Source organism: Lineus longissimus, chromosome 8 (genome assembly GCF_910592395.1).
Source record: "Lineus longissimus chromosome 8, tnLinLong1.2, whole genome shotgun sequence".
NCBI classification, from domain to species: domain Eukaryota; kingdom Metazoa; phylum Nemertea; class Pilidiophora; order Heteronemertea; family Lineidae; genus Lineus; species Lineus longissimus.
Window position 1 is genome coordinate 11,878,012 of NC_088315.1, and position 27,806 is coordinate 11,905,817.

Consider the following 27,806-nt stretch of genomic DNA (forward strand, 5'->3'; position numbering starts at 1 on the left):
GACAGCCTGTAGAAATGCAGACTCAGCCATAAATAAAAAATAACAAACACTTGGATGGGTACCATAATTAGTTATTAATATTATTTGTCAATATTTACAACGGACTGATAATTTTAGAGCACAAGAGGATATTTTTTTATTCTTCCCACTTACATGCATTCAGAAGACCAATTAGAATTGACATGCCTGATAGGCAGATCCAATGCATAATGCATCAAATTAGGCTAAACAAGAGGCCCAAGGGCCTGGCGCTCAGCTGAGTTAATATCATTAATATCTTCCCGGTGTTTAGTTCATTATGCATGAAAATGGCATGCTCCATGGTATTTGATATCCTTTTGCGTTCACTACGGTACCAATGTTTTTGGTTGACATAATTATGCCACTGTTCATTCCTCAATCCTGACCATAATTCGGGTGAAATCATCGCATGAAAGTATTTACCGAAACATGAAGTTTATGCCATGAATGAGGATACTCATTGTCATAGCCTCGTTTACAAGTACGAAGTATTTTCCCGCGAATATTCAAAACTGCTTGGCTCCTTGCCTGTTAAATAACATGTGACTATACAAAAAAATAGAAAACTTTGATGGAAATTGTAAATCATTTTTTTATCTATCAGGGGAAACAAGCTGATGATGATCAAATAAATCATTCATGAGAAATCGTTTTGTTGCTGAAGCTTGCATGACGAAGTTAATGCTAAACCTTTTCTAGTGCTCTACTGCGCCACCGTAGTTTTCTATTTAGACCAGCGATGACGTCATTTCTGGTGATTCCCTACGTTGTCCAATGAGCGCTTTTTAAAATGTGCCATTTGGTATTGTACAGTATGCAATGTATTTTTTCAGCGCTGCCAGTTGCCGAAGAGAATGCCGTAGCTCCCTCAATTTCCAATCAATTTTTATGGGAGTGACATTATTGTATTGCTTAGAATGTCTACTTTTTACTCATGAAAGAATCGTAGAACTAAAACATAATAGGCGAACAGAATCATGCCGATTCACTGCACATACTGTGGGAATTCTCCACTTCAAAATACATCGGCGATGTCATCGCGAACAGAGCATGCACTTCCGATATCGTTTTCACAGAAATGTCGCCAAATATTCAAGAACTAATTTCTGAATTTAGTCCCTAAAGACCTTACGACTACCACTGAAACGAACTAGTGATAATATCGCCTACCAGACTACTTTTTAAGCAGAAAATTGGGTACTTGAGTGTCATTGAGCTCCAAGATTATTGCACATATCGTAAACAACATGCCGCCATTTTGTCTCCGCTTCGGTATTTCGTACGCCGCTTATAATGCACCTTCTCAATTAAAACCAACATAATAAGGCCTTACATCGTTGATTGAATAGGAACACCACACAAAACACAATAAAGTGGGGGTACAATCGATTACGAAGCTGAAGTGAACAGTGATTTATTCCTGGAGCTACTGCTTTTGTTGTGTAGCTGCCATGTTTTGAGAACTGGCAAATAGGAGACTTCATTGATGGCTGACGTCATCGGGCGGGAATTTGAATCGGCAGAAATAATTAAAAGGCAGGTAGCGCCCTCTCCTGTTAAAATTTTGAACTTTTTCTCAATAAAATAGATTTTCAAGAATTTTATCTTAATATTAGAGCATATTTCGACTAATTCTGCTGCTCCTAGGCCGATATAGGCCAGTTTCCTTCATGCACTCTCGCTCGCAGGAAGTAGGTCGAATGGCGACAAATTTTGTTTTGAAAGTAGAGTTTGACCAGAAGTATCCAGAAATGCAAAATTGAAGTCTCTAGGTCTTACGGTTACAAAATGTGCACCATGGGTTTAACGGACGGATGGATGGATGGATGGATGGATGGATGGACAGACGGACGCCACTGAACAACTTATTTGACAAGCTCGTCTGACTTAGTCAGCTGAGCTAAAAATACATCATTGTGGTCAGATATCATGCAGGGCCGTATTCAACTTTTGGTCCTGGATGGAGCAGCTGGCTCTCTGAGTGGATTGGGGAACACCGCTTTTCGCCCCGAAAATGCTGCAATCTGTATGAGAAACACAATTTTCGAGGTCGTCTTTGGAGAAAGTTGTGCTCTTTAAGAAAGTTGCCTCCCACCAATGCTTTATGCGGCCCTGGATCGAACCATGGTACTAGTGCACAATTGGTGGCACTGGCAAAACAAAAATTTGCAATATTCGCAAATGCCAATACCAGGAACTTCCATTAGATTCCCAGAAGTACAAATGTTTTTATGATGTACAGAACTTAAGCCCATTTTTTTCCTGCTTCTGACCCCTAAACGAAGGGTACGGTAGCAGCTTTCATTGCTTTTTTAGACGTTTACAGAATAACAATATAATGCAATGCAATATAATACAATACAAAACAAAACAAGACAAGACAATGAATAATGTGTTAAGCTCTTAAATTACATAACAGTAAATACATGTAGATTCTTAGGTGCTTACTAACCAGAGCGCTACCTCAGAAAATAGTCTAAGAAGTGCATGCTAGGTGATGATGCTACCAGCTGTGCTACCCTTAGTTGGAAGTTAAACGAAATATATGCTGTAGATTGGCCTATTAAAAGTCTAGTCTCTAAAAATATATTACATGTCAAGACAATCCTAATAATAACCATAGTAAAATTTCATCGCTTGTGTCAGATTCGCACCGGTCAGAAAGATGCATAGATTTGACCTGATAAGAAAGAAGAAATTCCTTAGAGTGAAGAAATTTGTATTTAACATCATGGATACCGCATTGCTGCACAACTTTCACCTTAAAAACCCACACACACATAGTATTACATGACACAACATATAAAGCATGACAAAATTTAAAGAACCTATACATGAATGATAATAGATAGAATATATAGAAAATACTAACTAAGCCCCCAAAACCAACCCCTTCTAATATTTTTAGTTCATTTTTCACAACTTTAAAGCTGACATGCATGCATAAAAAACCCAAGCGGCCGAGTCCGAAAACACAAACGCCAAAACACTTCAGTTGAAACATGATAGACACCCAGTGACAGGTCTCACTTCACTGCACAAACGACAAGTCCATTGACCAGACAGGTCACAGAGGCGATCAGGTGAAAAGAAAAAAGAAAAATATTATTCCTCGAGCGGGTTCGAACTCAAGACTTTCTGCCCTTGACCGCCACTACATACTGTCTTACCTACTGTGCCATGAAGCCGTTGTGGAATGAGGACATATATTTTTAGGCTTTGTTTTCGCGTGAAGGCTTGACAGACGGATGTTGTTTTGCCATCTGTTTTTCAGTTTCAAAATGGCCTTGGAAATTGCCCATTGACAAAGTAAAACAATAAGATTCATAAACGGAACATTATAAGACAAGCTGCTATGATTATAGGAGCATGCACCTGTTTATTTCAAGTTTTTAAGATGCAAAACACTTTCCCTCTTTGCTAATATCAAAACCATGCGTGTTTTGAGGTCCTGTATGATGACAAGGCATTTGACTTATTACAACTGTCGCGTGAGGTCGCTAGGGTAAAATATAGTAATAATGTGAAATGATGCTCATTTCGATGCTCCACATCCAGCGCTCTGTTAGTGAATACGGTAGCGCCACTGCGGCCTGCTGGTAGTCTATCGTATCTGAGGGCGTTTAAAACATGGCGGACGGTCGTTAGTGTTTTCTTACTTGCTCGCTAAGGTTTTTATGCATGCATGTCAGCTTTAAGATTGAAAGTTAAGTGTCTGTCACTGAGAGCATTTCACAGCCCGATAGAATATTTATAAAGAACATGTACATAGTTCTACAAGTCGTCACCATTTGTTCTGGCGATCAACGAATTGACAAGATGACGATAAGAACTATGCCAGAGGTTAATTACTTTATGAAGAGGACTGTATATTTATATGGTACAAGCTATCATAAGATACCTACAATTCACTACAGCTGTAAATGCTTCAGCCTAGAGCCAGCGGCTCCGTACTAGTTTTACACACGATTGCGGTGTCTCTTCTCCGGCATCTACAACAGGCTATCCTCCGTCTCGTGTTTGATTGCAGACTTCGGTCTTCCAGCCCGGAACGTCAGTAGAAGGGCGTAGTAGATTATATATATATATATCAAATTATCTTCCCGCCAAGGGGAATATATCAATACAAGTTTTTTCCGCTAAGGGATATATACTAAAATGCTTCTCACAACTCAAAGCGTGCTACAACACAAACAGTCTGTAACATTGACTCGGGCTGACTGAAGCAACCTGACCGCTAGCTAGGACTATATAAATGACTTCGACTCAACCGGTTCTGCCCAGATGGCAACAGACTAGTCCTAACTAGCCGGCAGGTCGTAACAATAAACTAGCCAGTAAATTAAGAATACTATACCGCCACGGGTATTCTATAAACGGGGAGGGACGTCAACAGCAAGGCCTCGTCCTTCTCGATCTCTGCAGGGCGGATTCGTCCAAATCGTCAACACGGCTTCTGGCGTAAGCGGAGAGACAGTGATGGAATCACACCCACTGGCTTCTAACAATATAACTATCAAACAGTCACCTGAAGTCAACATACACAGATTAAAACCGTGGGTTAACACAACATCTTTTTAGTCCCAAAATACAACTGGGTTTTATATAATGGTTTTCCAGAAATCCGTTCGCACGGTCTATAATTTTTAAAGTCTATATAACAGGTTCGAGTATGTCCAATAACACCAATGGACTAAAATACTAAACGATAACGATTCATTCTAACCGAGAATCAACAACATTACAGCCCATTCATCGAAAATAGGCCTAAAAGAGTGGAGTGGAAAGTTGCTCAGGTCGACCTGATCTACGCGAGCCTATTCGAAGCACCTGGTCCGCAAAGACCAGAATGCACCTTCAAACATTAATACACCCCCCTTTTAGACCCCTTCTCAAACTATAGAAAACCATGTCAATTAAATGCACAGATAGCTATACATTAGCGAGAGGAAGACACAAACTGGTGATACGTTTACAAACACAGCACGATACACACGGTCAGTGCATCGGCCGTATACAAATGTACGTAAAGCGTGAAAGGCTTCACACCGGTAAAATTATGGCATTTTCCATTCTATCGGTAAAGTACGGCGTGAATCAATCATAAAAACGTTACCACCATTTCAACGCTGCTTCAACCATTTCAACCATCTCGCTACGAACTTCTGGGCGTTGTCATCTATAGAATAGTACAGAACCGGCGGCGATCCTCACTCAATCGCGGACGGAGTCGAAGTGCTGTCTTGAACACACATGCCCATGGGTGTTACCTAAGTCTCGCCAACATCTCGCAAAATCTCAGTAAACAATTTTTTGGCGCGGAAATAATAATACAATAACGGGGTCAAACCGGGTCAAGGGAGAAGTCAGCTGATCGCAATAACAAACGATCACTGATCGTCACAACACCATTCACTGACTGTGGTGTTCTTGTTAATACTGGATAGTTTATCAGTAACTGCAATACTTTTACAAACTGATATTCAAAGAGGACAACTAGATTTTTTTGCTACTGGTAAATCCCCAACACAAATTCCTATCTACCCACCTAATCTGATCAAGATGTATTGGATCTGATCTTCATACTGACTTGAATCGAGGGAAAACTTTCAAAAACTTTACAATGGAAAGAGAAAAAGGGCCGTTGTCAGTTCCTAGCTGACTTGACCTCTCAGTTAAGGACCGCACACACTGATCAGTCACAAAGCTGTCCTTCATGATGTTCTATGGAATAATTTCATCATTACAGTGTCAAATGTCCTTTTTGCAAAATGGTTTTCATAGCCAAGGTCAGAGATACACAACTTTTTCCAATAACTTCTAAAAAAATTATAAGCATAGCAAAAAAAGGAAATTCCATTTCATCTGGCCGGTTATGGCGCACCTTCCAAAGACCCTTTATCTATGGCATTCTGGGCCAAAATGTTGCAGCAGAGTCATTTGATAGTAATAATAAGTACCGCAAGATGGATATCAATTCCTTTCGATCATCCTTCTTTAACATGTCATAAGCTCTTGTATAACTTATAGCACCAACATGAGATGGATTGTCTTCGGGTAGCTTCTCCTGCATCTGCTTAAATTTACTCATGTCTATATCCAAACAAGTAAGTCTTATCTGCAAAAAAGAAGGCAACACATAAATTGGGGGCATACACTTTACCAGGCATGCCACGCAGCAGTTCGAGAGCTTTAAAATATGAAAGCAAATCCTCTTTTGCGAGCAATAATGTGCAACTTTATGATTGGCCACTAGTGCAGTTTCTTTTTTAATTATCATATAAGCTTACAACTGCATTTATCAATTAGACCAGCTTAGTTATGATGAAAAACATCATTCAACATTTGCCGCACAAGTACATGCAAAGGCAGGTCTCCTGGAAACTTTCCAAAATGGAAATTTGCTGGGTTACCAAGATTAAGTGAAAATGAACCAGCTAAGGTATCATTTAGGAGGCGAGACAAGAAATGGGTGTAAGGATATTAGTGATATCCAGGCTGGTGCCCCGTTACTTAGTATTAAAAACTATTTCATGGGACCACATCACTGTGCTGTAAGAGACTACGTAGCTCAGTTCCAACTGTGGAAATGCCAGGATGAAGATATCAAAGCTAGCAAGATGTTATGTCTTTGATGGTGAGATTGAGTGGGGACATGTGGCACAAGACAGCTATCCAGGGTGCGAATCTGTAGGGTCTGGCTGGCAATAGTAGCACTAGAGTTTTGGGAGAGAAAGGAAACTTTTCCTTTTTAGTTTAAAGGAGTGGTCAGTTTTTACTTCAGTATTATTTCTTCTTGGTCTATTTTATATATATACTATTTTTCTAAAGCGCTTTTCCAAATTTGTTTCACCTCTCAAATAGTAAACATTTTAATGCAAACGATCCTCAAAAAAAGTAGTCACTGAATTCAAATATATTCAAAACTGAGTACCCTGGTTTTTAAAACTTAACTTTAAAACTAAAGTGTGGGTCCCCCGCAGTATTTTGAAAGAATTAACCCTGTGAAATCAGAATGTACGCACTACGAGGACATTGTTAGTAGCCGAGGCTGGATTTGCACTAAAGACATGAAAAGGGTGGTTGACTACTACTTTCAAAAGTGGGAGATACTTAGGGAGATTGCAGCCGATTCCACAGGGTTATGAGTGTAGTTAGCATTTTGCCGACATACATAAACACACAAAAAAATAGCATGGCATTCTCAGCACATAATCCACAGGATAATTGCCAAACCCTAAATGAAGGGGTTAAGAAGTCCTCTCACAAAAATAGTGTCACTCGGAAAACTGATATTTTCAAATACATACCAGTGTTACCTCAACTGTCAAGCCAAGGATCATACGTCTGTTATTCACCTCCTTCAAACAGGAACGACCAACATCAGCCAAGAGTTCTATCCCTAGCTGTCCACGTAACTTACTGCTGAAGTGAACATCATCACCATCATCATCCTCACCATCTCTAACATCAGCAGCAGCAGCAACAGCAGTATTGCCAACATCAAGCCTTCCCTCAGTTTTAGACATCTTTGATGCGCGCAATATTCTTCCAGAAGGTGAACGTTTTCTTACTGCTGTTTTCTTTACCTGATTGAAGTAAGAAAAGAAACCTACATATTGTATGGCAAAGTGACAAAACTTTCAGAAAATATACTTGCCACATTACTACTACTAGCTCAAATTTGCATTTTAATAAAAGAACTCTCATGAATTGCCAATTTCATGATATTGTTGCAGTAACATTGTTTTATCGTACACCCTCCAGCTCATTTTGATACAACTTGCAAACTAATGGACAAGATTCAGCATATTATCAGACTTTTTGTTTGCTTTCTAAACATTCATTGAACAGGAGAATGATTGCAGAGGTTTTTTTATTTTGATCAGTCATTAAAAGACCCTTACATTCAAATCAAATACTTTTTTTCGGACTTAGTCCGAAATTGTTTGTTTTTTTATGATAAAACCAAGTTCATTAGATCCTCAAACCATATGATAGTTCTAGATGATGGAAATTTTAAGAGAGCACACTTAATACCCGATAGATCAAAACCCTAGGCAAAAATGAATGTGTTCTACATGTGTTGTTGAAATGGCAAACCACTGTGTTGTTTACACCGTGCATCTCATGATAAGAAAATGTTGACATGTCGGAAATAACTTTATAAAATCTAAGGAAAGAATGAAGTGAGTACAGAAAAATCAAGTTGCCTTGTCTGGGATTCAAACCATATCTTTGGATTGCCGGCCCGAGGCTCTACCAATTGAGCTATTGCGGTCTCCTGAATTTCTGAACTGTTTGACACAATTTTTTAGAGCCAACCGTTTTTTTCGATGATATAAAACCTTGTTTTTCCATTAAACCCTGACTTACTATAAAAGATTTTTCCCATCATCACTGATAGATTTTCACTGATTCCATGTCCACAATTATGAGCTTCAACTCTCTGTCTCTCTCAACAATTTGAGGCCCAACAGAGCTATCACTGAAAACTTGTTTCTAATGAGCCATATCTTGTTTTTGGTGTACATACCTCTGCAACAGTGACCACTACAGTAGGGAGTTCAACACTGCCATACAGATGGTCATCATAATCATAACGGAGACCATTCACAGACACCACATCCATTCCTCCCATTTTAAAATTCCGTTTTATTCCAGCAGACCTGAAATTGCATTCAAACATCAGTGATAAGCATCATACACTTTACGACGTTACATACATAATTGATGAAGCCTATGATAAAAATTATAAACCAAAATACACATTTTGTTTACCTACCACTTCTAAAACTAAAGGTAACTTTTGTATAATATAACTCTCATCTGACAGATGTTTCAAAATTAACCAGACATTTTGCATCCAAATTCTCTTGTATTCCAGCTCAGAAACAACAAGTACTAGACAAAGGTATTAAAATTGTTGGTCTGTCTCTTACTACATAGAATCAGATGCACAATGACAGTTTTTCAGGCCATTATCACCAGTGGTCGATCCCGCTCAATGCCAAATGCCTTCAATTTGTACACCTACACATGCTTTATTCTACACCATGCCCATGAAGTCAACGTTGGACAGTTTACTACGACTACAGAATAAAATAATGTAACATTTACAGAAACTTGAGTGACAGACAGGCTATTATGATACTTGAAACCTAAAAGTTTCTTGAAGTTTAATGTGTTAACCGGTCAAGAAACATAAAGAAACCTCCTTCTTGAAACTTTATGAAACAAGGAGAAACATGAAACAATTTACGAACATGCTCGTAAATTTTAGTCGAGTTTTTGCAAGTTTCTACAAGTATCGATTACATTTGGAGTCCGTGGCCAATCATAATGCGTTTAAAAGTCATGTGGTTTTTACTCCATGTTCAAAATGGCTGAAGGTGACAAATCAGATCAGAGTTTGAGTGGATCATTTTTCTAAGAGTACCCTTATGGCCAATCTTGAAAAACATGTCTGTCACTGTATAACATGTATGATACAAAAGACGAGCTGTACAAGTCACGAGTGAGGCAACATTTTGAAAGAGTTCTTTAAAAGTTGTAGCACTCCGACAGAGGACATGGTGCAGAGGAAGCTCCAGAACTCCGAATTATCGGCTTCAAGAGCTAGTACTTAGAAATTATAATATGCCCCTGATTTCTGCCTCCTGGCATGCCTGGGGATCTACTGTCTTACCAACAGCCTCAGCTTTATTTTACTTCTCTTTTCAGTTTTTTTCCCCCCAGTGAATAACTGTTTTCCCCTTACTGTCATGACCGTGCCAAGTTACAGTGACAGTGCCCATGTTTTCTTCAGGTCACTGTGAGTATTTGAAAAACAATACATGTACCGGTACATTGTCTCATCATACTAATTTACTTGTTTAAGAGCCAGTTTTTCTAAGAATGAGACAATTTCTAACAGGGGATGATACATCACCCTCTCAGAATCCAGCCAAATTTTCTGTGGGGGTAGATATATTGTCAAAACTGACAGAAATCACGCTTTTTATCTCTGGAACCCTTTGGGAAAAAAATTGCGACCCTTTTAAGGGAAGGGGTCTTGAGGGCCAAAATTGCGAAAAACTCAAAGTCTGGTTTTTGACCTAAACTCTCTCCATGCACCCTCATTCAGCCTTCATGATTTCATGATATATGAATATATAGGGTAGAGTCTTTCATAAAACGCCAACATTTTCATTGCTGAACGAGGGCGCCACCTAGTGGCGGCACCTCAAATCACTATTTTTCACTTTTTGAGCAATATTGAAGGGCCTCCCAGAGCTTGCTTGCGCCCTGATTAAGCCTGGCTTATCCTTGCATATGCTGACATGTTGGGTCCTATTATTTCTGAATATGCATAAATGGTGACGGCTTAGTTTGGGCGCATTTGTGTAGGGGGCGCTTTTTGCGGCAAAAACACCGTTTTGGCCTATTTTCTACGGGCCAAAACTCAGAGCGCCCTCCATGGATTTCAATGAAAGTGGTTTTATTATGTTGCTCTCTATCTCTACTCTCAATGAAATTAATATCATAAAGGCTTTTTGACTAATGAAACCATTACATCACAATGTATGGAGTAATCAACTAATGCAACACCATTGCCATCTCTGTCAGCAGAGCCATCTGTAGGCCAGTTGAAGAACTATTCTTCTGTCTAGTCAATTACCTTGCACCAAAACTGCAAATGTTTTAGCACATATTGGGTAAATGAAGCAGAAAGCCTCCATACCATTATAATCAAAGAGAGTACAGATACAAAGGAACATGATAAAACTAGTTTTACTGAAGTTCATAGAGGGCGCTCTGAGTTATAATCTGTTGCAAAGAGGCAAAGAGAAAAGCGCCCCGTACACAAATGCGCCCAAACTAAGCCGTCACCATTCATGCATATTCAGAAATAATAGGACCCAACATGTCAGCATATGCAAGGATAAGCCAGGCTTAATCAGGGCGCAAGCTCTGGGAGGCCCTTCAATGTAGCTCAAAAAGTGAAAAATAGCGATTTGAGGTGCCGCCACTAGGTGGCGCCCTCATTCAGCCGTGAAGATTTTGATGTCTTTTGAAAGACTCTACCCCATACATTCAAATATCATAAAATCATGAAGGCCTAACAAGGGCGCACAGAGATAATTGAAGTCAAAAACCAGATTTTTGTGTTTTTGCAATTATGGTCCTCTGGAGCCCTACCCTAAAAACAGCCACAAATTTTTTTCTGGCAGGTTCTCGAGATAAAAAACGTGATTTCTGTTGGTTTTGACAATATATCTAACCCCACAAAAAATTGGGCTGAATTCTGAGAGGGTGATGTATCACACACTGTCTCATTCTTATAATGAAATGGCCAGGGCCATTGTGCTCACCTCATGTGGAGGAAAGATGGATAAAGAGCATGGTATTGTGTCATGTAGCGTTAGGTTTGATGTAGGTCCAAGCAATTACAATTTCCCCAAAATGGCCAATTTACATAACATTCGACCTCTGTGACCTTGAAAAGTAGGTCAAATCAAAGAAGACCCGGGTGACACATTGAATGGTTGTTAGAATTAGATGTACCTATGATATAAAATTGGTGCCAATCGGGCAAGTCGTTACTAGGAATAATGGCATTTTGAAGAATTTAGGATTTGGCCCCCTCCCTGGAGGCCAAACGGCAAATCAGATCGCACCAAACTTCGGTACCTGAGATCACCTGACCAAGGGGTACATGTGTACCTAATTTTTGATCGATAGTCATTGCAGTTAAGAAACGTGCCATAGTTACGGCCTGACGGCGAATTTACGCCATTTGACCTTTGTGACCTTGACAAGAAGGTCAAATTAAAAACCTGTGTGACATATACTGTATGGTGGTTTGATGTACCCATGATATCAAATTGGTGGCAATCGGGCAAGAAGTTAAGGAATAATCACATTTTTAAGGTTTTTGGATTTTGCCCCCTGGTGGTCAAGTGGTGAATCATATTGGACCAAACTTCGGTCCCTGAGATCACCTGACTAATGGGTAAATGTGTACCAAATTTGGTATCAATAGTCATTGCAGTTTAGAAACGTGCCATCGTTACATCCTAACGGCCAATTTACACCATTTGACCTCTGTGACCTTGAAAAGGAGGTCAAATCAAAAACCCGGAGGATATATGATGCACATTTGCTAGAAGTACCTACCATATTTTTTTCAAAATTTCCCGACTACTATTAAGGGAGATATTGCATATTTTCACTTTTAACGTTTGGCCCCCTGGTGGCCAAACCATGAAACGAATCGGACCGAAACTTGGTCTCCAAGGTGTCATTACATAAGGGTAAATGTGTACCAAGTTTCAACTCAATAGCTCTAACAGTTACGAAACGTGCCCTGCTAATGGACGACGGACGACGACGACGACGACGACGACGACGACGACGACGACGACGACGGACGACGGACGCCACGGTATGGGATAAGCTCACCTCTGCTAAGAGGTGAGCTAAAAATTGGCTCTTAAATCTAAATTAGACTTCGTATTAAAATTTATATGTGTTACAAGTTAGTTCATACTCATATACAGCAGCTCTTGTGATTTATAAAGGTACAGGAGAAATGCTGTACAAATCAAATTTGCCACATGAACTAAAGATATTAGTACCGGAATTCAGTGTGCAAAATGCTTAGCCATCATTCGACCAAGGAGTAGGCTGACAGGTTGTGTGCCTCAAACAAGAGCCAAAAACAAAAAACTCAAACAATCCAATGCAGCAGAGCACTATGCTTACTTGAATTGAACAAGGAAAATCCTAGCAAAGTCCTGGAAGAGATCAACAAATGTTCCCTCATTTATTTCAATATCAAGGGATGATGCCTTTCTTAGGATGGACTGCAGTGTCGTCAGGAAGGTGTTGATACGTTCAAAGATCGGGAGCCTGAAAGTAAAATACAGAGGTTATTACACCAGTTGAAACTGGAAATGAGATGGGATTTTCTTCTTTCTAACTTGAAAAATGTGTTGCCTTTGGACTGGTTTCACCATACATGTATTACATGTATTAAATTTGAAGAAAAAAACTGAAAATATCATCTTTCTCTTGCAGATGAACCCTTCTAAATTGGTCACAGGCAAAAAGGGCATAAGGCCAGCTCAGACTAGAGAGCCATCATAGATCTACATCCACATTGTACGAATCACATTTAACCAGGCTGACACTTGGCCTCGGAATGAGCATAATCAACAAATGTGACTTTTTTGGTGGATTATTTACATGTACATATTGTACCCTACAGCATTATCATCAAAACCTTACCCACAGTTCTCAAAAGGTACCACGGCCCATCCGGTACCTGCTAAACTAGTGCAGGGCGTGCTGGGTTTTTTTTCGGTAAATAAAGCCTGGTGTAAGAAATTTGTAGTACATTATGGTCACAACTTCACACCAGGCAAGGTAGTCACTGACACTAACAGATACAAACAAAGGAACGCATCATGGTTGCACACCATTGCCATTGTTTGTTGACCTTTAGCCAGGATTTTGAACCCCGGAGTGAGAGTAAAGTCGCTATGGGAGTTAGACCGGAAATGAAGTTGTATTGCGCATGCTCAAATATACTGCCGTATCTTTACTGAAAAGTTTTTCGGGTACGGCTGCCGTCTCTTTAGTCAGTACGGTGTTTAAAATACTTGGAGTTATTAACACTAACTTGGACACTAGTGTTAACTCAGACATTTGACCTTGTACCCAAGTGAAACCAATAACATTCTTATGCGCTGTTGACATCGTCACGTCTCACTATCTTCTTATGGGGATAGAGATGCGCAGGCATTATATCTTAAATTTGGTAAACAAAGGTATCCAACTTTCTTTAGGTTTTTGTTGTGGCTACAGTGACTCACACTACCTGGTGTGACGTTTCATACCACCTGGTGTGAAGTAACCTTTACCGTCATGATGAAATGAAGTTCCTTGATCTTCCCCAAAAGTCCAGTGTACATTAACATTATGCACCTGTAGGCCCTACTTAGTACTACAATCTGGATAAAGTGGCCTACCGGTACATTTGGAGATAACCCAAAAGTCTTTGCTGTGAATAATTTTAACAATCTGCCAATGAAAAAGCCGCATTGTGGGGTTCGTTGATGCATGATTCGTAGTTGAGCGCAATACAGTCAGAAAGACAAAGATTCATAATAAATATGGTTATTAAAAAATCATGAAAGCAGTACGGGCGAGCCTTCCAAAAAGACTTATGGGTAATCTCAGAATGTACCGCCAGCTCCCCCGGTACTGTACATCCAAATTGTAATATTATGCACGCTACATACAGTTTGCATGCATTGACACACACAGCCTAGCAAGTCAAAGGGTTAGTATGCCATGTATATGTACACTAGCATTGTACCCGTGGCGCAGGCAGGTTCAAATGGGCTATACCTTGAATAGATTGAATTGCAATGAATGCAATATCAAAGGAGCAATATCGAATAGACAAATTAAACCAACCATTTGTCCACAGACTCGGACCCTGTGGCGTGCTGTATGCGTGCATATAAAAGTAAATCAATTGGTCCGAATGAGATGATGAGGCAATGTGAATATACCTCGTTCCTTAGTCAGCAATATGCCCCTTTTTATACGGAGATGAAGGAGAACCCAGATAGGCCTTCACATGTCGGCCTCCAAATGGCTCGGACCAATTGCACTATCACTACTAAAACTTTAAAATGCGTGCTCCTCCTACATGTAGCATGATCTCGGGCAAGGCACTTAGTCGACAGGCAAGCTAGAAGTTCAGCACCGTGAGCAGCTCCTTGATAAGGCCATGCCAAGTTCAGAGTGCCTCTTCAGATACATCAAGTTTTGAAAGCTGTGGTGAGCACATTAACATACCATTGTAACCTTTAATTTGAAAATCCCTTCATAATCAAGGGCTAGCTCTGGCTAATACAGTACCAATATACGATAGACCATCAATTTGACCCCAGCTCCTTACTGCGGGAAAACCCAAGTCCAGCAACCAAAAGTATCAAAATACATTTTTGTTTACATTTGAACTGCACACATGCGTTTGTTTACAATTTCTTTCCCGCGAAATCTCGAAGATCAGGTGACCTACAATCGTGGATTGAAAATAACATTAACCTTGGTTCAGCAGGTCAACACGTGTACAGGCTGTTCCAATCATCCCCCTACAGCCAGCCGTTCAACAGGTAGTGTTAGTCACCCCACAGGGAGTGCAGGTGATTCATTAATCCCCTGCATAACTGAACAGCAATGGCTTGGCTTCTGTGAGTGATAAGGAGAATTGACCGTGTCCGATTAAAAATCCCTCATTACTGCTCCGCTGAAGTAAATTTCCGAAAATAAACATGACGTTGCATCAGGATAACATATCACCTGCAAACGTGCAAAATTTCGAGACGAAACACGACCCCCAAATGGCACTTTAGCGAGCCGCCTTATAGTATTATGATATAGATATGGTCATGGGCAAACTTTCTGTTGCCGTGCAACGTTTTACACTGTCACGTAATGAATTTGCCCACTAAAGACAGAAAAACGTAACACAATAGTCATCTATTCTGATTATTTATATCGTATCATATTCCTTATGAATGAAGTGCTGAAAATACCATCTATGAACGTCTGTGAGACAAGACCACAATTGATTTTTTAAGCCTTTTAGCAGTTAAATTGTCAATGTTTGACCGCGACGCATCAAAGAACGTGTGGTGTTGTGAATCTGAAATTTAGATTATGTTATTCCGGACAGTCGGGCAAGTAAATGGTGAAAAATAAAATGGTGATTGACCACGGAAATTTTTTGATAATCGACAAATTAGACAGACTTTGATATTTCCACTCTTTTCAGCCAACTGGCAGAAAAAACTCAAAACACGCCCCCTATTACCCAATTAGCAAAATTCGAAATTAATTTTTTCATCAAATAATTTCTTTATATCTGTAGACTTGCCACAACAAATATTTTTTCAATACCTCCCCAAATATGTACTTGAGTGTTAAAAACATGCACTCGTCTAATTGATAGGCCTCGACATTTCAGGGGTTAACAATAACATTTTGAGAATTTTTTCAAACTAATGTAAATGACATCCCACAACTCTCCAACAAAGGAAAGTCATATCTGGACATTTTTGGAGAAATGAGAGACATTTCAAAGAGTGGTACAACTGTGCCAAAGCGACGAAAGAGGACAAAATCGACAAAAAGCCATGATTTTGCAGCCAACAGCACCAAATTCAAAGACCTGAACTGGCCAGAATAAGCAAGCTATGGAGCTGAAAATTTAGGATGTGATTTAGGAATATCTTTGCTGCTTAGGGCACAACTTTCAGAATCAAGGCCTAAGTAGTTTCAAAGAAATTACAAAATGAATGGCAACACAACAAGACTTGTAAAAATGAAACCGAACTTAGACCGGGGTTAGGTTGACTCTTATTTGGGTCAAATTAAGTTTTTTTCTCATTATTTTAGCTTGTTTTGACCTTAAATCATCAGCAATACAATATTCTAAATGAATTAGAGTGATTTGAGCACATTCAAATTTTTCACTATATTGACCCAAAATGTAGTGTAAATGAAGGTACATTTCAGGGGTTAACATTTTAAGAATTTTTTTAAACTAATGTAGATGACATCCCACAACTCTCCAACAAAGGAAAGTCATTTCTGGACATTTTCGGAGAAATGAGACTGAGAGACATTTCAAAGAGTGGTACAACTGTGCCAAAGCGACGAAAGAGGACAAAATCGACAAAAAGTCATGATTTTGCAGCCAACAGCACCAAATTCAAAGACCTGAACTGGCCAGAATAAGCAAGCTATGGAGCTGAAAATTTAGGATGTGATTTAGGAATATCTTTGCTGCTTAGGGCACAACTTTCAGAATCAAGGCCTAAGTAGTTTCAAAGAAATTACAAAATGAATGGCAACACAACAAGACTTGTAAAAATGAAACCGAACTTAGACCGGGGTTAGGTTGACTCTTATTTGGGTCAAATTAAGTTTTTTTCTCATTATTTTAGCTTGTTTTGACCTTAAATCATCAGCAATACAATATTCTAAATGAATTAGAGTGATTTGAGCACATTCAAATTTTTCACTAAATTGACCCAAAATGCAGTGTAAATGAAGGTACATTTCAGGGGTTGACATTTTGAGAATTTTTTCAAACTAATGTAGATGACATCCCACAACTCTCCAACAAAGGAAAGTCATATCTGGACATTTTTGGAGAAATGAGAGACATTTCAAAGAGTGGTACAACTGTGCCAAAGCGACGAAAGAGGACAAAATCGACAAAAAGTCATGATTTTGCAGCCAACAGCACCAAATTCAAAGACCTGCCCTGGCCAGAATAAGCAAGCTATGGAGCTGAAAATTTAGGATGTGATTTAGGAATATCTTTGCTGCTTAGGGCACAACTTTCAGAATCAAGGCCTAAGTAGTTTCAAAGAAATTACAAAATGAATGGCAACACAACAAGACTTGTAAAAATGAAACCGAACTTAGACCGAGGTTAGGTTGACTCTTATTTGGGTCAAATTAAGTTTTTTTCTCATTATTTTAGCTTGTTTTGACCTTAAATCATCAGCAATACAATATTCTAAATGAATTAAGAGTGATTTGAGCACATTCAAATTTTTCACTATATTGACCCAAAATGTAGTGTAAATGAAGGTACATTTCAGGGGTTAACATTTTGAGAATTTTTTCAAACTAATGTAGATGACATCCCACAACTCTCCAACAAAGGAAAGTCATATCTGGACATTTTTGGAGAAATGAGAGACATTTCAAAGAGTGGTACAACTGTGCCAAAGCGACGAAAGAGGACAAAATCGACAAAAGTCATGATTTTGCAGCCAACAGCACTAAATTCAAAGACCTGCCCTGGCCAGAATAAGCAAGCTATGGAGCTGAAAATTTAGGATGTGATTTAGGAATATCTTTGCTGCTTAGGGCACAACTTTCAGAATCAAGGCCTAAGTAGTTTCAAAGAAATTACAAAATGAATGGCAACACAACAAGACTTGTAAAAATGAAACCGAACTTAGACCGGGGTTAGGTTGACTCTATTTGGGTCAAATTAAGTTTTTTTCTCATCATTTTAGCTTGTTTTGACCTTAAATCATCAGCAATACAATATTCTAAATGAATTAGAGTGATTTGAGCACATTCAAATTTTTCACTAAATTGACCCAAAATGTAGTGTAAATGAAGGTACATTTCAGGGGTTAACATTTTGAGAATTTTTTCAAACTAATGTAGATGACATCCCACAACTCTCCAACAAAGGAAAGTCATATCTGGACATTTTTGGAGAAATGAGAGACATTTCAAAGACCAGTACAACTGTGCCAAAGCGACGAAAGAGGACAAAATCGACAAAAAGTCATGATTTTGCAGCCAACAGCGCCAAATTCAAAGACCTGCCCTGGCCAGAATAAGCAAGCTATGGAGCTGAAAATTTAGGATGTGATTTAGGAATATCTTTGCTGCTTAGGGCACAACTTTCAGAATCAAGGCCTATGTAGTTTCAAAGAAATTACAAAATGAATGGCAACACAACAAGACTTGTAATGAAACGGCCAGGGGCCATTGTGCTCACCGTATACATCTTTTAGTAGGCAGGATCATGCTTAGTTTAGAGGTGAATATGGTGAACACAATCAGGCATGAAGACTTTTTTTAGATGTGTATTGATTTTTAGATGTGTATTGATGTCAAGTAATAAGACAGGGCAGTATATATAAGTTTATGATCCAACCAATAATTGTCTATGACATCAACAAGATCAATATCGTGTGATTGCTAAGAGTCCCTGCAATAAAAAATTCATCGAAAAAAAGTCATTAATAAGCAAGATATTGCACGTCCTACTTTTTCAGTTTTGACCCCCTGGTGGCCAAATCAAGAATCAGATGAGGCCAAAATTCAGTGTCAGAGATTATCTGATGTAGGGGGTTACATGTACCAACTTTCAAGTTCATAGCTTCAGCAGTTAAGAAACGTGCCATAGTTACACTCTAATGGCCAATTTACGCCATTTGACCTCTGTGACCTAGAAAAGGAGGTCAAATCCAAAAATCGTAGGACATGTGGTGTATCCTTGCTAGAAGTCCCTGCCATAAAAATTTTATCGAAAACAATTCACTCAAATAAGCAAGATATTGCACTTCTTCCTTTTTCCATTATGGCCCCCTGGTGGCCGAATAAAGAATCAGATCAGGCCAAAATTCGGCATCAAAGGTTATCTGATGTAGGGGGTTATATGCACCAAGTTTCAAGTTCATAGCTTTACTGGTTAAGAAACGTGCCATAGTTTACACTCCAACGGCCAATTTACGCCATATGACCTCTGTGACCTTGAAAAGTAGGTCAAATTGAAAACCCGTAAGACATGTGATGTATTCTTCCTAAGAGTACCTACCATAAAAATTTTATCGAAAACAAGTCACTTAATATAAGCGAGATATCACACTTTTTAGATATCCACTTTTGGCCCCCTGGTGGCAAAGTTGAGAATCAGGTCAAACTGAAATTCAGCACCAGAGGCTATGTGATATAGGGGGTTATATGTACCAAGTTTCAAGTTCATATCTTTAGTGGTTAAGAAACGTGCCATAGTTTACACTCTAACGGCCAATTTAAGCCATATGACCTCTGTGAACTTGAAAAGTAGGTCAAATTAAAAACCCGTATGATATAAGATGTATATTTGCTATGAGTACCTACAACACAAGTTTCATCGAAAACAAGTCACTAATAAGCGAGATATCACACTTTTTAGATATCGACATTTGGCCCCCTGGTGGCCAAGTTGAGAATCAGATCGGACCGAAATTCAGTGTCAGAGGTCACCTGACCTAGGGGGTGCTGTGTACAAAGTTTTAAGTTCATAGCCCTAGCGGTTAAGAAACGTGCCACTGTTTTTTAAATAGGATACGACGACGGACGACGGACGACGACGACGGACGACGGACACTGCGGTATTACATAAGACTCCCCTACGGTGAGCCAAAAATCAAGAAAATGTAAGATACAAGTCAGAAAAGACAAAAGGGAAAAGATAAAAAATAATAAAATAAAAAAATATTTTTGGCCGTCCCTGACCGGGGTTTGAACTCACGACCTTTGGATTGCCACAACACGAAAAACACAAAACATGCAATTTCGGCCATATCTGTGTCTGCGTTGTGACCTCTGTGACCTCGACAAGTAGGTCAAATTAAAAACCCATATGATATATGATGTATCCTTGCTATGAGTACCTACCACAAAAGTTTTATCGAAAACAAGTCATCAATAAGCGAATTATCACACTTTTTAGATATCCACATTCGGCCCCCTGGTGGCCAAGTTGAGAATCAGATCAGACCGAAATTCAGCACCAGAGGTTATCTGGTATAGGGGGTTATATGTACTAAGTTTCAAGTTCATAGCTGTGGAGGTTGAAAAACGTGCCATAGTTACACTGAAACAGCCAATTTACGCCATTTGACCTCTGTGACCTTGAAAAGTAGGTCAAATTAAAAACCCGTATGATATATGATGTATCCTTGCTATGAGTACCTACCACAAAAATTTCATTCCAAACAAGTCATTAATAAGCGAGATATCACACTTTTTAGATATCTACATTCAGCCCCCTGGTGGCCAAATTAAGAATCAGATCGGACCGAAATTTAGTGTCACAGGTCATCTGACCAAGGGAGTCCTGTGTACAAAGTTACAAGTTCATAGGCTTAGCGGTTAAGAAACGTGCCACTGTTTTTGAAACAGGATACGACGACGACGACGGACGACGACGACGACAGACGACGACGGACGACGGACACTGCGGTATTGTAAAGACTCCCCTACGGTGAGCCAAAAATGAAACCGAACTTAGACCGGGGTTAGGTTGACTCTTATTTGGGTCAAATTAAGTTTTTTTCTAATTATTTTAGCTTGTTTTGACCTTAAATCATCAGCAATACAATATTCTAAATGAATTAGAGTGATTTGAGCACATTCAAATTTTTCAATAATGTAGATGACATCCCACAACTCTCCAACAAAGGAAAGTCATATCTGGACATTTTTGGAGAAATGAGAGACATTTCAAAGAGTGGTACAACTGTGCCAAAGCGACGAAAGAGGACAAAATCGACAAAAAGTCATGATTTTGCAGCCAACAGCACCAAATTCAAAGACCTGAACTGGCCAGAATAAGCAAGCTATGGAGCTGAAAATTTAGGATGTGATTTAGGAATATCTTTGCTGCTTAGGGCACAACTTTCAGAATCCAGAAGTATTAAGGTAGCAGGAAGGGTTGGGCGTTTGTGGTTTCTGAGTCTGAGGGGGTTGGTGTCTGTTGACTGTGCTTTAAGAGAGACTAGGCATGGCGCCAGTCTCTCTTAAAGCACAGTCAACAGGCATTTGGTCTCAGTATTTGGGTTTTGATTGCCATGACTGTACCCCTGTAAAAGTCCGAGGAGGAGAAGTTTGGAATGATGAAAGCATTGAAGAAGAAGAAATGTTATTATTGAGGAAAGCAAAATTTATTATGAGACTAGAAGGCAGTGTCCTGACTTGATTATTTTGAAAATGGCGGTCTGAACACATTAAAAGGTGGAACATGGCATTTTATCGACTTTGAAGTGTTCCGCAGTTAAAGGGAGACTATAGGCAGCAGCTAGGTAGGCAAGATAAAGTCATACAAATTTGCCAATAGGGGTCAGTCATATCTCTAGGCATGGCGCCAGTCTCTCTTAAAGCACAGTCAACAGGCGTTTGGTCTTAGTATTTGGGTAAGTACAGAATCAAGGCAGCTCAGAGAGCAATGATTGAACGATGCTGTGGACAAGTCCAAGGATACTGCATCAGTCACGACCAACTTCTCATCAGAAAGCGTCACCACCAGCATATTCAATGTTCAATTCCAACCAGTACCAGTCCAATGCACGCCTGTCATGGTCAGCAGTGGTCAGCTTAGCGCGATATGGAACATTCTTTCGAAACTCAAGCGAGGGAAGTCTGCTCATTAGCCTATCTCGCGCACTGCTCCTTCTTGTCAAACATCGTAGTGAAATCGTGGTACAGTGGGGCGTCCTCGAGGATTGCAGCTGGTCGGACAGACGTGAGGTGGAATGTGGGCGGCTGCACTTCTTCGTTGATGTGCGATGGCAGATAGCACAGTTGTTGCGTTGCATGACAGCTGAAAGTGAATGTGATATCATAGAACTGAGGCGTTTGCCATGAGACTATAGGTGAAGTAGAAGGAAGGAGTGAAATGGGCCATCTTCCAGTGACTAATATACAGAGTAAGGGCACTGGGTGTTGTTAGATTCAGCATTGAATGTATTCCTCGTACAAGCGTGAATAGTGTGGACATACAGTGAGAGGTGAGAGACCCCTATTGACTACTTCTTGTAACTTTATCTTGGATAGTGCCCCTTTATCAAGACTGAAACCCACTGTGCGGGGCTAAGAAATTACCTTTATAATCCTAGTTGGATAACCACTGTGTAGATGATTTGAAGAGTGCTCTGTGGATGTGTGCCTGTAATGTCAATGAAAGTATGATGAGGTGATGACGATAGTGGAATGACGAAATATTGGAAAGAGATCTATTCCTAGAAGAACGTATGTCCTGTTTTGACTAGGTGGCGCATTTTAGAATCAGCAGTGAGCACTGTGTGTAACATGGTGGAGGCAGCGGAGATAATAACTGTGTCGAAAGTATTGTTATAGGGCCTTCCCTAGGCCCATGGGGTTAAATTTACAATCCACGATTGAAAAGACGTAGTTTGATCGCATTCAACTATAAATACATTGAACAGTTGTGTTCCTTTAGTCAACCGATGACCTTTTGTTGGGCCATGATCGGGGATTGTAAACTGTAAATGTATTATGGACTGGGAGACGGGGGAAACACAAGTGAAACTGAAATAGACCAAAACAAGTGATTTTGGGGCTTTGGTTTAGACGCATGCCCCACATGCGCCATGCAGGATTATACGGTTCATGTGAACTTGTTGACATCTACATGATCTAGTGCTGTTATTGGTCATGGTACATGGTAGGCCTAATCATCATGGCTATATGTTTCAGGAAAAGCTCGGAGTAAAATGAACTGCCGATGAATAATGATGTTGTTCATGTTTACCATGTTTGCTAGTACATATCCATAGGGTATGCACTGGCCAGTGCACTTTCTGCACGTCGTCATGGTCATGTACGTGATACCTTGCATATTTTGTTTTTTGAATGCGCATGCTTTTTGGGCAAAATCACTTGTACCAACACTAATGAATAATGTCTTCTTATCCCTATGACTCCATACACAGTGAGGGCATTGTCCCATTCCCATCAAATGGTAACTTATTGTACCGTATTAGGGTGGAAGTTGGGGAGCAGATACCTACCGTTGCACGCCTGTCATAATCAGTAGTGATGAGCTTCGCGCGATATGGAACATTCTTCAGAAACTCAAGCGAGGGAAGTCTGCTCATTAGCATATCTCGCGCACTGCTCCTTCTTGTCAAACATCGTAGTGAAATCGTAATGGAAAACGTCTGGCTTTGCGCCAGACGTTGAGACTAATAAGTGAAGAACTAACAGGTAAAGAACTTCTACTTGCGCGAGACTGCTCTGATAAAATTATCATTGCAGAGACTACGGTGACGTACACATATATTTTTTACAATCAAAAATGCCCTCAAAAGACGAAATGGAATGATTATTTTATTGATATTTCCTACTATATACCTTCCAATTATCACTTTATACAAATAGATCGGCGTTAGGTCGCATGCTTTTCTTTCCTGGTGACACTATAAAGCAAAATAGTTGCAACCCCGTAAATGCGCTATAAGTCCATAAATAAGTGACGGTGACCCGTTATAAATGTTTCGCCAGCTTCGCTTTTTTGCCGCTACGCGGCGCGTTGGGCCCTTGCGTCAAGGCCTAAGTAGTTTCAAAGAAATTACAAAATGAATGGCAACACAACAAGACTTGTAAAAATGAAACCGAACTTAGACCGGGGTTAGGTTGACTCTTATTGGGTCAAATTAAGTTTTTTTCTCATTATTTTAGCTTGTTTTGACCTTAAATCATCAGCAATACAATATTCTAAATGAATTAGAGTGATTTGAGCACATTCAAATTTTTCACGAAATTGACCCAAAATGTAGTGTAAATGGAGACAAGACCACAATTGATTTTTTAAGCCTTTTAGCAGTTAAATTGTCAATGTTTGACCGCGACGCATCAAAGAACGCGTGGTGTTGTGAATCTGAAATTTAGATTATGTTATTCCGGACAGTCAGGCAAGTAAATGGTGAAAAATAAAATGGTGATTGACCACGGAAATTTTTTGATAATCGACAAATTAGACAGACTTTGATATTTCCACTCTTTTCAGCCAACTGGCAGAAAAAACTCAAAAACACGCCCCCTATTACCCAATTAGCAAAATTCGAAATTAATTTTTTCATCAAATAATTTCTTTATTATCTGTAGACTTGCCACAACAAATATTTTTTCAATACCTCCCCAAATATGTACTTGAGTGTTAAAAACATGCACTCGTCTAATTGACAGGCCTCGACCTATGAATATTCATTAGTGGTCTTGTCTCCTGTTGATGCTGTGCCATGGGCGCCGCCATGTTAGAAGTACCCGGATGTTCGAAACTCGGCGAATTGAAGGTGACTGACAATCGGGCATGGCGATTTAGCGGATCCTGCGGATTCTGCGGAATCTGGGCGGAATCAGCATAAAAACAGCTCGAGGATATCGATATTATGATAAATTATCCTTATAATAAATATTTGTAATATTCCATAACTGTTAAATTGTCTAAACCGCCAAGATTATCAAGCATTTCGGAAAAACCCCAACATGCATGAAAAAAATGTCTGCATTCTATTATCGGACAATTTCCACATTGGTCTCGTTAGGGAGTTTTTCCCAAATGTACGCGATGATGACGTGCCCCATTAACAGGACGTAACATCTATTTTAAAATGCGTTTCCAAAGTGAATGCATGAGGACAACCCATTTGTGTCGTATATCACTGGAAAAGCCCGATGCCCCTGATTCTGCAGGATGATAAATCGGGTATTTTATTTCTTTAAATAAATCATAAGCGTCACATTTGCTCCTAGCTCTGTTCACCATCCCAAATGGCAATATTGCCAATTGGGCCGGACAATCACGAAAAACCCCAAATTATATTATACATTTTTTCCTGAATAATTCTTACAGTGACCATTCTCCCATGAAAGACAGTTGCTTACGCTACACAAAAATCAAAAAAAAATCGAGGGTCAACCATTGAACTTTTGAGATATGTTGAATTTTGCATAAATCAGCGAAAAACGCACCAACTGGCACTGGACGGCATTTCAAGATGGGGCCGACGCACATCCCAAGTTCAGTGTACACATACGTCGGCAACAACAGTATAAATGCGTAGTTTCTTGTTAGCCGCCTGTTGAGTAGCGCTCTAGGTTTCAGAAACTCAAAAAAAACATGTCTTTGCCAAAACAACTGCTGAATCAACACTGACATACTGTAAGGACCGAGAAATCAATGATTTTAGGAACTACGGGGGCGCGCAAAAAAAAAAAAAAACTCCCTAATGAGAACATTGACCGTGATCTATAACCCAGGCCGAGTTGGTAATAGGCCGAGTCACACGTCATTTTCGCTCCTTCGTTAATTTGTTAATATCGTGCAGAATACAATAGGGATGATGGACACTTTTTCTAGGGGACATTTTAAACTTCTACACTGGCCTGGTTGACACGTCTCTCTTTATTTTACAACATCGCAAAATTGTGCACGAGCAACAATACATACGATTGCCTTGATGATCCATCATATATTCAAGTCACATGATGACTGATGATGTCCAGGACTCCCAGATGACAAATCAGTTTAAACAGAGAATTTCCCACTCTCATGATAATAAATAAAAGATTTTTCTAAAACGTCCACCGGAGTCAATCATCCCACTCTTGATGACCAAACAGCCAGCAAGATCATGCGATGACAGGTGACAAGCCCGAGATCCTGGCAACGATCCTTAAAACACCCAAGTCCCAGGAGGCGAAACGACTAATTTTAGGGTAGAGCGACTCTCAGACACTCTCTTGATTTTAGCTTGATTACATTACATCACGGCAGCGGCCACCTTCAGTGCCACCACGTGGGGCCTAATGGTATTAGGCTAAGTTTGGGGGCGAAAATGATGGGGGCGAAAACGTCAGGGAGCGAAACGACCGGATACCAATCCGCTGCATACCAGATTCCGCAGAATCCGCAGGATCCGCTAAATCGCCATGCCCCTGACAATCTCGCATCAGTTATGTATGCCCTATTTTGTATGGCTTTGTATAGGCCTTTGAATGGTTATCAGAACATTGATTGGCTTAGGTTACTTACCATTCTACTCTAGAAGTATCTAATTGCGCGAGGCACCTTTTATTCTGCAAGTTCGTCTTCACACTATCAATCCTTGAAAAAATATATCCACCAATCGTGCGACTTTCCTTGTCCAAATTCCTCTTCAGTGAAAGTTCAACGATGTTAATAAGATCAAACGAATCGATATCAAAATCCAAAATCTCGTCGAAGACAGTCTGTGTCATAGTTATGTGCCGACTATCCGTATCGAATACAAGGGGAATGCTGATATTCCTTGAAATGTGCGGTTGGATCATCTCGAAGATTTTCCGTGGTGCCGATACTTTCAAATCGTATTTGATACCGAATTTATTCAGGTCGTCTCCTGTCCATTGACTTCCATGGCTAAGTTCTTTTCTCAGAGGTGAGCTCTGGAAGGTAGGGCATGGTATTGAGCCTTGAGAACTTTGATTTGGCGAAGAATTACCGTCTTCATCGCCAGCAGCCACAGACGCAGTGATCAATATCGACGCCATGTTTCATTGTGATGGGTAGTTGTAAAACAAGAAACACAGAAACGAAACAGAAACACAGAAACGCAGAAACGAAACGCAGAAACGAAAATCAAACGGGTTTTCATAACTCACACAACGTAGTGAGTGTAATGGTTACGTGTATGTATAAAGTGTAAACAAAATTCATATATCCATCATGTCCATCGAATCTGAAAAAATTTGTGCAGACCCATGACAGTTCCGGTTCCGGTACAGTTTGTTGCATTCCATACGGGCCGCGCTGGCCGATCCTGCTTTCACGACGCACCGCAACCACAGTTACCATGATTCCCGTTGTTGACGCAATTATTTCATGACGTCATGAGCCATTGACCAATCACGCAAGTAGATTTATTCACACCGGCGCCACTGTCTTGAAGTGTATCTGAAAATCGTCTGCTGGAACATACAGGACAACAACGTCGGCGGAGACAGTTGTGACATTTCATTGCAGACGAAGTAAACGTCCTCTTCTTCTCGATTTACGTACTTTACTTCAAAAAGTCAGTTTTAACACTACTGCACAAATATAGAGTGGTCTTAAAGTTACATTTGGATAGAGATTTGACGGACTGATTTGGAAATTCATTCCAACCATGCAACTGTTTCAGAAATGAGAAAAAGCTCCTGGGTGTCATGACATGCATGGTGTGTCTTGCCTCTGCATTTTTGTACTCAGACATGTCAAAGGGTTTTCAACTTTCATATCATTGAAGAAATAATTCATTCCAATCTACAAGTATATCAATCACATCATTTATTTAAAAATCGTCTGCTAGGACATACAGGACAACGTCGGTGGAGACAGTTGTGACATTTCAATTTTCATTGCATAGAGATTTGACGGA

The 27,806-nt window shown here is 39.8% G+C and overlaps 1 protein-coding gene across 1 annotated transcript; it reads right to left on the reverse strand.

The window, feature by feature from the left end:
• On the reverse strand, positions 1-26,959 carry LOC135492483 (uncharacterized). Its single transcript, XM_064778990.1, has 5 exons — positions 26,444-26,959; positions 12,769-12,915; positions 8,558-8,690; positions 7,332-7,610; positions 1-6,139 (listed from the first exon to the last, which is right to left on the reverse strand). Exons 1-5 carry the CDS (start codon positions 26,938-26,940, stop codon positions 5,924-5,926), a joined length of 1,272 nt encoding a protein of 423 aa, XP_064635060.1. The 5' UTR covers positions 26,941-26,959; the 3' UTR covers positions 1-5,923.
• Between the last annotated feature and the right edge of the window lie 847 nt (positions 26,960-27,806).

Excerpts from the sequence above, each read along its gene's own strand:
- LOC135492483 (XM_064778990.1), bottom strand. The coding sequence starts at position 26,940 with ATGGCGTCGATATTGATCACTGCGTCTGTGGCTGCTGGCGATGAAGAC. Across the intron at positions 12,916-26,443 it reads GATACTTCTAGAGTAGAATG|GCTCCCGATCTTTGAACGTA; the intron begins GTAAGTAACCTA and ends TTTTACTTTCAG. Across the intron at positions 6,140-7,331 it reads TGACAGTTGAGGTAACACTG|ATAAGACTTACTTGTTTGGA; the intron begins GTATGTATTTGA and ends TCTTTTTTGCAG.